The sequence below is a fragment of the Lissotriton helveticus genome, chromosome 3_2 (assembly GCF_964261635.1).
Source record: "Lissotriton helveticus chromosome 3_2, aLisHel1.1, whole genome shotgun sequence".
NCBI classification, from domain to species: domain Eukaryota; kingdom Metazoa; phylum Chordata; class Amphibia; order Caudata; family Salamandridae; genus Lissotriton; species Lissotriton helveticus.
This window is the reverse complement of record NC_136062.1, coordinates 137,023,350-137,036,065: the sequence shown is the minus strand read 5'-3', so window position 1 is coordinate 137,036,065 and position 12,716 is coordinate 137,023,350. Positions and strand designations below refer to the sequence as shown.

The window sequence follows — 12,716 nt, the reverse complement described above, 5'->3', positions numbered from 1 at the left end:
GGAGGTGGAGCCAGCATTGTGGAAGGCAAGTATAGTCCTGGAACACTTTGTTTACAGGACTCCTCCTCTTCTTTCAGTGTGCAGGGCAGAGACATCAGCCGCTCCCCAGGAGGTGAAGCCAGCATTGTGGAAGGCAGGCACAGCCCTATTCAAGGTTCAGGTGCAACTCCTCCCTCCCATCTAGATGCAGATCTCTCCATTCACCACTGGTGACTCACCCTGTCTGTGGGAATCCCCCAGCCCTGTCACTCACAAAACCAGACAAAGGAATACACAACCTAGCAGAGGCAGGCTTGAAAGGTTTAGGCAAGCAAATTACTTTCTAAAAGTGGTATTTGCAAACACAGAATGTTAAAACCAACTTCACTAAAAGATTTATTTTATCATTCTGAGTTCAGGCATACTAAACTCGAATTTCTACCATGTTCTCTGAGTCAGTTAGGATTATAAACATGTAATAATCTAACAGCCCATTCTGGCCTATGGAGAACAGGTAGCCTTGCAACAGTGAAAAACGAAAATGGCTGTAATTCACTATTAGGACATGCTACACACATCAAGGCTTGTCCTACCTTATACTTACAATGCACCCTGCCCTTGGGTCTACCATAGGGGTGACTGATATGAAGAAAAGGGAAGGTTTAGGGACTGGCAAGTGGGTGCACTTGCCCAGTCAGCATGACAGTACCAGACTGCACGCAGGCTCTGCAATGTCAGACCTTAGACACATTTTACAAGGCTGCTTCTGTGGGTGGCACAACCAGTGCTGCAAGCCCACCTGCAGCATTTGGATTTACACGCCCTGGGCACCCCCAGTGTACTAGGCTAGGGTCTGACAAGTAAACCAAATAGCCAAACATGGAACCACTGAATAATACATCAATTTACAATAGGGAGCACTTGCACTGTGGCACTGGATAGCAGTGGCACAGTGCCCAAAGCATCTAACATCAGCAAAAATACAAGAGGCAACAGCAAAAATGGAAGGGAGACCCACGCCAATGGTGCCAGGTCTAACAATATCCCTTTTTTTTTTAAAAAGCCAGTAAGAATGGGGGGGGGCGTGGCTAGCAGTCGAGAATGGCGGCCGCTTGAAGAGGGAGCTCCCAAGGCATATCGGCCTTCAATGTAATCCGGCACATATATCCGACACATCCACATCACCCACCTGAAGTAGCGGAACCAGCACCGGGACCCAAGCGGCATCGCTAGATCCGACTCCGGCGTGTATCATAAGCCGGATACTGCAGTGTCCGACGCCAGCGTCACTGGGCCTGTGACTGCGTAGAAGCACCGGCCTTGCGTGCTTGCTGCCCCCGGCCAAGGTGCACTCTGGCCGGCCTGACCTTGGTCCCAGCGGCCGCTCCCCTGACGGCCCGCCTTGAACAGTAAGGGTTGGCTTCCCTGGGAGCCTGGCGTGACGGGAGTGAATAGGAGCGACCGCCGGGGGCTGTGGGACAGCGCTGCGACCTCGCGGGAGGACTGGCCTGGTGCAAGTGTCCGGGGACAAGCTGCGCCATAGCTTGCCGTGGGACGCCATATTGAGGAAACACCTGCATTACGGCGAGCACCCTGAGAAAGAACCGGTGCTCCAGAGAGGACGAGGCACCCCCTTGCTGGGACAGCGGAAACTGAGGCCAGTAAGTGATCTTGAACATTGCAAATTGGCTAGACGCATAAAAAGAAGCGCATGGGAAACCTGTCGAGACACATACCTCACCCGGAAACGGAATAGCGGGAGAGACCCCATTGAATGCCACTCTGGTCGGGCCCCGGGCTGACACCCACCACTCTCCCAGAATACGGTGGTGGCGCAGTGCTAGCGCTGGGATACTTACTCCGGAGCAGGGGGTGTGATAGGGAGCCTGTCATCGCGGGACCCACCAACTGATGAACTGCGCAACGAACCGACGGCTACCCCCAACACACTCGACCAACCTGTGGACCTGGCCGGCGCCATAACGATCACTAGCACTGGTAGCCGATACAAAACTACTGCCAAAGAACAACAGCCTCATCAGCGTGTGACCCACTCAGAGACGGGACATCGACAACCCCATGGCTGATTTGGGGAGAAAAAAAAACAGACCCACACGTCAGGTGCCCAGCATATCCCTGCACAAGACCCGCGGTACAGCCCGGAGTGGGTTACGCCTCTAATCATGGCAGGCAAAGGAACCAGGAGTACTTCGACACAGGCCAAACTGGACAAGTTTGCCTATAGCCAACATGGACACTCCCAAATTGCTGGAAGAAGCTCCACGGGCACTCCTCCTGACTCGGAGGGAACCAAGAAGGTGACACTAGAGGACATTATGAAGACCCTCTCAGAGGTAAAAATGACAGTGGGTTCCATCTCCTCCGAGGTTAACTGTTGCGTGCAGACTTCCAGAAAATGACCGAAAGAGTTTCTCAAGTTGAAGTGGTAACAAAGTCGTTGATAGAAGACACTTCGGAACTGCAAATGGCAATGGAGCGGATGGAAAAAGTCACCAAGGTACTACAGGACAAGCTGGACGACCAAGAAGGGCGTTCCAGAAGAAACAACATACGCATTCTTGGCCTGCCGGAGACGGAGGGGAAGAGAGCGATGGACCTATACGTCGAGGACCTCATAAAGAATAAACTGCAACCTAAGGGACTATCTCACTTCTTCTCTGTCGAAAGGGCGCACAGGGTTCCTGGTGGAACGCCCAAACCTGGGGCGGCGCCACGGCCGGTGCTGGCCAGACTTTTTAATTTCAGAGACAGAGATGCGATCCTGCAAGCAGCGAGGGTTTCGCCACCTGTCAAGCTACAAAACGCAACGTTAGCCTTTTTTCCGGATTACACAGCGGACGTGGCCAGACGCCGGAAGTCATTTACTGACGTCAAGAAAGTGCTCCGAGACAAGGGCCTGCCATATTCAATGTTATTCCCCGCTAAACTGAGGATTGTGGCGGACGGAAAGACTTGGTTTTTTGACAAGCCAGAAGTGGCACAAGACTGGATTGACGGCTGGAGACAGGTGGGACAACGTCGGCGTCCACACAGAGACCGGGGAGACCATCGTAACAACGGGCACACAGACGTGCCGGCCAGCCTTCCTGCGCACCAAGACGACGCTACGGAGTTGGAATCTGATTTGGAACGGGACCCGCTTACCTCAGGGCAACCGGCCCAGTTGGAGAGACAGATTGTCTAAGAGGCTGAACGGGACCAACATGAGGGACCCTGGAGCTGGTGAAGCTGAGTAGGGTGGGCAATAACCGGTGCCTGTAGGGGACTCACCAACCCCACAAGCAAGTAAGATGGTTAGGAATGGGGTAAAGCACTCTGCCAAGTTGGGGAAACGGGTAGAGAGATGGACCGTGGGGCAGGGAAGCAGGGTGGGGGGCTGGAGAGGGAGTTGTAATGTTAATGTTACTGTTAATAGTCATCACTCATGTTCTGTGACACACACACGCACCATCTACCGACCAATTCAGAAACGCCACCTCGCAGCACCGTGCCTGCAGGGAAATAGGCAGCAGATCACCTATACACTGCTCATACGAACCAATGACTAAACACCTCACCAGATGAGGCCCCCCCTAACACAACTATGGTGGCCCCCCTGCGCATGCTTACTTGGAACGTTAGAGGCCTGGGGGATAAAATTAAGCGGGGGTAGTACTACAGGCCATTAAACGACAAGGGCCAGATCTTGTGCTGCTCCAAGAGACGCATCTGGCTGGGACAACATGTAAAGCGATGGATAGGCGAGGGTATGTGATGGCAACACATGCAGCATTCACGACGGGCTCCAGGGGCACTGGAATTCTCATGAAAAAAACGTCGCCTTTTCTGATGGAAAGCCACAAGACAGATGATCAGGGTCGCTTCGCCTCAATACATGGCCAATGGGAGGGGAGACCTCTTAATGTTGTCTCCGTGTACATTCCCCCAGCACTCCACTCTACGGCACTGCCGGCACTCGGTAAATTCCTCCTGGACCTCCCGGAGGGTGATACGATCATAGGGGGGGGACTTCAACACAATAGTTAATCCCGCACTAGACACTTTTCCCGTGAGAGAGCGCCCCAGGGGGAGTTCCACGCTTCCTGCCTTTCTGGAAGCAATGGGCCTTCTGGACATATGGCGGCAACTACATCCAGAGGCGACCCAGTACACATACTACTCCGCTACACATAATAGCCTTTCCCGAAAAGACTATTTTTTGTTTTTGGGGATGGAACTGGGATCAGTAGATAAGATGGATATCCTGCCTAGAGGCATATCTGACCATTCGCCAGTCTCTCTGTCACTCACTACCAGAGAGAAGAAATGCGCTAGAATATACCCTGTTTACCCTAACTATCTAAAACTCCCCAAAATTTGGAAAAAACTCAAATTGGTGACCACGCAATACTTTCAGGAAAACACTGGGTCGGTCTCTTCACCCTCAGTCCTGTGGGAAGCGTACAAAGCGGTCCTCCGAGGTGCGGCAGTAGCAACTATAACGGGACACAAGCGGGAATCCCGACGGGCGCTTACTGAACTGGAACTGGCACTCCATACTGCTAACACTGAACACACGTCTGACCCCACCCCGAGCACTTTACATCTGCTACAACTGCGCCAACAACAGTACCAGGCACACCTTAAGACAACAGTACAAGGCTACATAGCAGGTACAGCGCATAGGATATATGATGTGGGTGACAAGGCAGGGAAAATGCTGGCATGGCTGGATAGGAGAGGAGGTAGTGCTAGAGGCATACAGAGGCTGTGCACGCGTGACGGACAGTTACAGACACACCCTGAACACATTGTACGCACCCTGGCACACCACTTCCAAAAGATATACACCCCGGAGCATGTCGTTACGGCGCAAGCAGCGGCAAACTCACTAGAAAATATTACCATCCCCAGACTTACGCAAGAGGCGCAGCTAGAGCTCGACCTTGACCTGTCGGAAGATGAAATTCACTTGGCCATACAGGCATTGCAGTCCGGCAAGGCGCTAGGTCCCAACGGACTACCTGTAGAATGGTACAAAGCGATGGCCACGGACCTAAGTAAGCCACTGCTTGACATGTACACGGACAGCCTGCGCAGGGGGGAGTTGCCGCTTGACCAGCGCACGGCCACAATAGTGGCCATACCAAAACCAAACAGACCACCAACCGACTGCACCTCATACCGCCCAATATCCTTGCTTAATGTGGAAGCCAAAATTCTGGCGAAACTACTGGCCAGCCGTCTGACACAACATCTACACACACTAATACACCCTGACCAGTCGGGCTTTATGCCCCACAGGAGCACGGCACTGAATCTCAGAAGGGTCCATGGAGTGCTGGCACGTACACACCTCCTTTCCGAACAGGCTGTGATCCTCTCCCTTGATGCCAGAATGGCGTTCGATTTGGTAGAATGGGAATATCTGTTTGCAGTACTTGCACGTATGGGCTTTGGCCCGAAATACATAGCGTGGGTGCGGCTACTATACGCGTCACCGGTGGCACAAGTGGCAGCAAATGGCCACATTTCACCGACATTCCTGTTGGGGCGTGGAACGAGACAGGGGTGTCCATTGTCGCCTCTGCTCTTTGCCTTGGTGCTGGAGCCCTTAGCGATCCTAATTAGGACAATGCCACTGATCCGTGGCATCACATGGGAGACTGGCTGGGAGGATAAAATCTCCCTATATGCGGACGATATGCTCATATACATGGTTGACCCGAGCAATGGGATCCCTGCCCTATTACATCTCTGCAATACACATGGGGAACTGTCAGGTTATACCATAAATTGGTCCAAGTCAGTGGTCTACGTACTTAAGGGCCCGGGACCGCAGTTACAAGAGGACTGCCCCCTGGCATTGACAACTACCTCCTTTAAGTACTTAGGTATTATTATCACAAATAGTGCCACTGACTTCTTTGACAAAAACTTACAGCCACCAATGGATCGCCTGCGGGCAGATGTTAGACACTGGGCGACCCTGCCCTTGACCCTTCTTGGGCGGGCTGCCTTATATAAAATGATGGCCCTTCCCAGATTCCTTTATGTGTTGGAAAATACCCCGTATATGGTAGCACCGCGATATTTCAAACGTATTGCAGCATTAGTTACCAGCCTACTCTGGAACAACGGCCCTGCGCAAATAGCGCATGATAAATTGGTCAAAAGTTGGTACGAGGGAGGAATTGCCCTGCCTAACGTTCAACTCTATTACTGGGCAGCCCAGCTCAAAATTATTAATCAATGGCTCCACGCCCCGCGTGAAGATCCAGCCTACAAGGCGGACTGGTCTCAACTGGGACCAGACGGCATGCTTTCCGTTCTGTACAATAAGTCACAGATTAAAAACCTGATAGGCCCGACACAACACACGGCTACCCTGTGGCACATGGCACACGCAAAACTGGGCTGGAAAGGAAGAATCACCAAAATGACGCCGCTATGGGACGCAAAATCATTAGGAAACCTCAGAGCGTGCAAAGGGTTCACTCAATGGGACCACATAGGGATCTCCACGGTGAGGGACTTGTGGGACAGGGGCACAGTGATTGCATTCTCAAAGCTCCAACAACAATACAATCTCCACCCCAATGAGACATTCAGGTACATGCAGATACGTCACGCGCTGCTTCGAGCAATACCTGCTGACACTGAAGTGCCAGAGTCTTCACCGTTAGAGGATAGACTATTGACAGACTTTATGTCGCAGAGTGCAACTTCTCTCACATACAAAAAGCTGGTTAATAATCTGGAAGACCCCACACTGAAACTTAAGGAGAAATGGATGGAAGAGATAGGACAGGTAGATGAGTCGGAATGGAATGAAGCGCTTGCGTCACCGAGAGAAGTAGGCATTTCGGCGAAATTCAGATTGGTGCAACTCAAAATTCTGCACCGCATCTATTTCACTAGGACACTTCTCCACAGGATACATAGAGCACCACACCCCTTCTGTCTTCCAGGCTGCGGGGAGGAGGGGACGCTATTTCATACGCTGTGGGACTGCCCAAAGATACAGGAATTCTGGCGGCAAATTATGCGCACTGTCTCCCAGGCCCTTAAGATCTCTGTTGTGCCCGAACCCCGTAAATGCCTGTTGAACATCTGGGACCCCAATGACCTGGACAGGTATGGCCTGCTGTGGGCTACACTGGCCATGACAGTGGCCAAGCGAGACATTGCACAGAAGTGGGGTGCTCTGGAACTGCCTACATCGGTTAGATGGACCAAAAACATGGACATGCTTATGGTGACAGAGAGGGCAGTGTATGTACTCAGGGCCTGCCCCCGTAAATGGAACAAGGTCTGGATGCCGTGGAACATCTATAGAGGGGACATCTGTGAGCCATTGCCAGAGGACGAGAACATAGACTCAGAAGGGGAGGAGGATTGAAGTGTTGGGTGCTTGGTTGCCAAATTACCTATACTGCAAAATGCTGTATTCCTGTGGTACGATTGCAAACAACATTGACAACAAGCAAAGTGACTGATGATTGGTTATGGGCGTGTGTACAACGATAAGAATGTGATGACAATAGTTGGGTTTATCTTTTCTTCTTATTTCGATGTCTGTCATGCAAAGTAACGCATATAGATTGAAGGTTATATAGATGCAGCGTATGCAGAGTGAGACACCGACATTGGTCTTAGGAAACTGTGTTGAGGACAATTGATGGCACTCATCCATATGCCTTTCGAGACTGCACTAAACATGTATCACTATGCACATTACTGATACTACTCTACCGCTCCGTGCCTGTACGAACTGCAAAATTGAAACTTGATTACAATATTGTATGTATAACATATGCCTTCATGTTAATAAAGATTTAAAAAAAAAAAAAAAAAAAAAAGCCAGTAAGATTGCAAGAAAGAAGCAATTTTACTACCTAGGATTGAGGTTTTTAGGTCTCGCCCTGGAACAGGGACGGAGACTTATAGTCGGCTGATGCCGGGGAATGAGGGACACAAAACTGGCACGATTTTTAGCAGTCGGATTTGGCTGCGCGAACGCGCACGTTCCGTCCTGCGCCGCCCTCCCAGCCTACTGCGCATGCGCCGCCCTCCCAGCCTACCGCGCATGCATGCATGCACACAGACACAGACACACACACACACACACACACGTCGCAGACAGACACTCGCTCACACACACACCCCCTCCCCCACAGTCACACACACGCACTCCAAGACACATACACACACGCACGCACACACATACACACACATACACAGGCCGCCCCCCCCCCGCGCCTACATGCTCCTCTCCCTCCGCCCGCCCGCCGCTCAGCAACGCACTCACCGGCTTCCTCTCCTCAGCTGCAAGGCCCGGCAGCAGGACTCTTCTTCCCTCCTTCGGCACCGGGGCGCAGGGTAGGCTCCTGCCTGCTCCGGTGCTCCCTGCTCCCAACACGGCTCCAATCGCGGCTCTTCCGTGGGAGGCGGGGTAGGCTCCCGCCCTCCTACTTCCTGTTTCCGGGTGTCGCGCCGGCCTGCCTGACTTCCTGGTCGCAGGCCGGCAGAGTAACGAGGATGTTTTGCGGTATGTATTTATTTATTTAATTATGCATTTTTATATAGCGCAGACTTTACCCGAAGGCGGTATTTATTTATTTATGTATTTATGCATTTTTATATAGCGCGGACTTTACCCGAAGGCGGTATTTCTTTATTCATGTATTTATGCATTTTTATATAGCGCGGACTTTACCCGAAGGCGGTAATGCTTGCCTTAGCGTAATGGTGTTCCTTCTTAATTTATTGGTGGTGTCCCTGTTAGAATTATTCCCACTTTTAGTCTAGCAATGCTTGGCATGATGTTGGCATCTTTGGCATTATTGAGCCCATCCCTGGTGTAATGGGACCACAACGTATTGTGGGCATTCTTGACCCAATTGTGCTTCTCTTCACCAGCGGTGATGGTCATCCCTGGCATGCGATGGGTGTTCATGGAATTGGATGTTGATATGTAGACATGTAAAGCCAGACTCTGTCCATGGGGCAGTAATATTCATGAGTACTTGATGACATGGAGATCAAAGATACAACTAAAACTGAAAAGCCATTATTTTGAGAGACTGTCATATTTGTTTTTGGGAATCAGAAATATTTATTAAAATGAAATGCTTGTAATAACAAGCCAATGCATGATTACCAGCTGTGATCGTGTTTTCAAAATGTTTGTAAAGTTGATATTAAAGTGATAATTCATGCTAATTTCTGTAGTCTTATTTACATCTTGTTTACAATTATACTATACTACTAATGTATGTTTACTAGCCATAACTGTACTGTTATATGTTACATTTTAATTACAGTGTTTGCCTTTTACAATCATTTTCTTACAAACTACCTCGTAAAACAAAAATATTTATGGCTAAAATATTTTGCACTGTTTGCACAATATATTTGTGATGTTTACACTTACCTATTTGAAATTAAAATGTACAAATGGACATTTAGTCAATTACCATTAAAAAGTTTAACTTTTTGGCTAAGATATTCTTGTAATCTTTTATGCAAACAAATTTAAATACTGCATAAATAATTTTAACAACAAATACTTTATATGTAGCTTTTTATGTACATAAGAAAACTATAGCATAAAGCAAAAAACATTGCCATTTACAATAATAATAGCTCAAACTTAAATAATGCGAGACCTATTGCATTGCAAATGCTTGTTTGATAATGGGGGTTGGGGTGCACGTAAAGAGGTCAGTGTGCCTAATATGTCCTGGCATGGGGGGATATTTTGATTTGCAGCAAAACTAAGAAATAAAGCAATAGTAGAAATGGTAACCCTTTACAATGCCAAGAAAGTAACTGCCGCAATTTATGGAGAAGGAGGCTAGGAGACAATAAATCCCTACAAAGAAATTAGGACACATTTCTGAAAAGGCTGTTAGCAGTTCCACACTCTAGCCCCACACATTGAGTTAGGCATCAATCTATTAAGAATATTATAGAGCATAAACTGTTGCTGTTATGGCAATTGGTTTGGACAAAACCTGAAGTTTAATTAACCCAAGAAATACTGAGTGATTGTATGGCATCAGCTGAGCACATGGCTATCCCATGTTCAGGCGAGTCTAAAACTCATAGAAGATAAGGATATGAATGTGTGAGAAAACCAATGAAGATATTCCACATTTCCCTAAAACTGTACTAAAACAGCCTGTATTGGATAAGTGTATTGAAATAACTAAACTTGTGGAGGAGTCCAAAAGTACAGGGATATATATATATATATATATATATATATATATATATATATATATATATATATATATATATATATATATATATATATATATATATATATATATATATATAATATACATATATCATAGCCAACAAGGCTTTCAGAGTGGTCTTAGTAGGGTGCAAAATGTCCAACACAGATTGCTCCTGAGAAGATTTAGTTTTTCTATAATACCCCATTTGGTGGCTTTCCCGACAATAACAAAGTAGGCTGAAAATGCAGTGAAATGCCCATGTGACAATTTCTCGAAACAAATCAACAATGCATTAAGAATTACTAACTGATAGATTCCGCTTATCGGTGTAGCATTCTGCACCTTAGTTTTCTAAAGATAATTTAAATGCTAACAAAAATGACTGATATTTTTATACTTGTCTTTAGATTGATTGGAAACTTGATTTGAGAATCAAAGGATTTGAATAAAGAATTTGTAATGAGATCTGGTTGTATAGTGCAAGTTGCCAAAGAAGTTGATACATGACATAGCATAGCTAGCCCCTGAAAGAAATTTGTGTTGATCTCTGTAGAAGGCTTGTATTGTGTTGTGTGTAACATTCTTGCCTGTTTGACGGAAATGCATGCAAAAAGGAGGCATAACCCCGAATGAATGAAAAGATACAGTATTACTGTTAAATCAGCATACGGTTTGGACAGTTTTTATATAACTACAAACTTTTATTTAAGCATATTTTTTTATGTAACATTGAGCCAGAACCAGTTAAAGTGTCAGTTTTTTAAAGAAAGAACAAAACTTAACTTACGCAAAGCACTAGTGGATGGCCCATCTTGTACCAGTATCCAAAATGATGCTTGTCATACGATGGTACCGTCTTGCCTTTCACATTTGATGTTAAACAGAGCTCTGAAGAAAAAAGGGAATATTATATGACAAATTGTTATGCAGAGCAACCAAAAAGCTTTAGAAGAACCCAGCTCAATATATTTTCTCACTGTGTGTTTCCATTCATTTCCGATCATATAGATTGGGGATATGAAACCTAGCTAAGTAAATCCTACCAGGAAAACCCAAATTCGATTGCCTGCTTCGGTTACATATTAGATGATGTAATCACCTATATACATTTAAATAAGGCTGGGCGTCGGCTTGATAGATGCTGGGGTGGTCAGGTGGAGTGACTGGAGGTGTGCACAGGACCTTTGTAACAATACAATGACTATAGTTTTTCCTTGACCCTGTTCTAGGCAGGTAGCTCCCCACGCCGCAAAGCACCACCTGTGTGCCCATGTCCCTGAGCTCGCTGCTGCTGCCGTGAGTTCGAGGCCCCCGTAGGTATCTGTGTGCTCCTTCTGCCCCTTTTCCTGTCTGCCCTCCGTTCTTGACTCTGCACTCTGTTTTCTATTGTACCCTGCAATATTGTGCTTGTATTCTGTTTTTCCTATTCCTTGTATCTATTTGCATTGTTGTGCCCTTAGTTTCGCCGCTCGCTCTGCTCTCTCATTTCTCTCTCTCATCACCCTACTCGCCCATTCATCCCGCTCCTGCCTCCCAGCTGCTCCCACCTCCCCTTCTTAGGGCAGCTGCTGCTCGGCTGTGCCACTGGCACGCGAAGGCGCGCATAAGGCAAGCCCGTCTGTGTCTGGACCGTGCCCAGCACCAGACCCCCTGGTGCCTGCGATCACCACGACACCTGACGCCAGCACCCTTCACGCTCTCAACGCCGGCCGCTCATACACCTGCTTCCAGGCCACCCTGAAGCAGACCCATGGAACCTTCACCTGTCGGAACTGCCGCTACACCACCACCACGCCCACCGGGGTAGGTCGCAACAGCCTCGACTCCACCTCCCCAGACGTCGCCTTCCTGACAGAGACCTGGATGAACCCCACCTTGGCACCCGACATCACCATTGCCATCTCTGACGGCTACAAGATGACCCACAGGGACCGCACCAACGGAACAGAAGGAGGAATCGCCATTTTCCACAGAAACACCCTCAGAATCTTGATCAGCACCGACGACACGCTTATCACCGCCGAACACCTGCACTTCCAGATCCAAACCGACCCCAACACCACCCTCAGTGGAACCCTCATCTACAAACCACCCGGGCCCCCGGCCGCAGTTCAGCGATCCCATCGCCGACTTCGTCAGCAGGCACGTGCTTGCGTCCACGGACTACATCCTCCTCGGAGACCTGAACTTCCACCTCGAGAACACCAACAACAGCAACTCCACCACCCTACTCGACAACCTTGCCAACCTTGGACTCGAAAAGCTCGTCACAACTCCCACCCACTCCACCGGACACACGGTCGACCACATCTTCTCAGCCAGTAACCACGTCACCTTCAGCCACACCACCGAACTCCATTGGACCGGCTACCGCTGCGTCCACATCACCTTCGAGAAGTCCACCACGCACCACCGCACACAACGGACACCCATCACAGCTGGAGCAAAGTCACCGAAGACCAGCTAGTCACCACCCTCGCCCGAAACCCA

The 12,716-nt window shown here is 48.7% G+C and overlaps 1 protein-coding gene across 1 annotated transcript in view; it reads right to left on the bottom strand.

Moving 5' to 3' along the window:
• Positions 1-12,716, bottom strand: part of MAPDA (N6-Methyl-AMP deaminase) — a 173,548-nt gene that overhangs the window by 31,636 nt on the left and 129,196 nt on the right. The window contains exon 9 of the mRNA XM_078684933.1: positions 11,014-11,114. Within this exon, the coding sequence (XP_078541059.1) occupies positions 11,014-11,114 (101 nt within the window). The remainder of the gene's footprint in view (positions 1-11,013; positions 11,115-12,716) is intronic.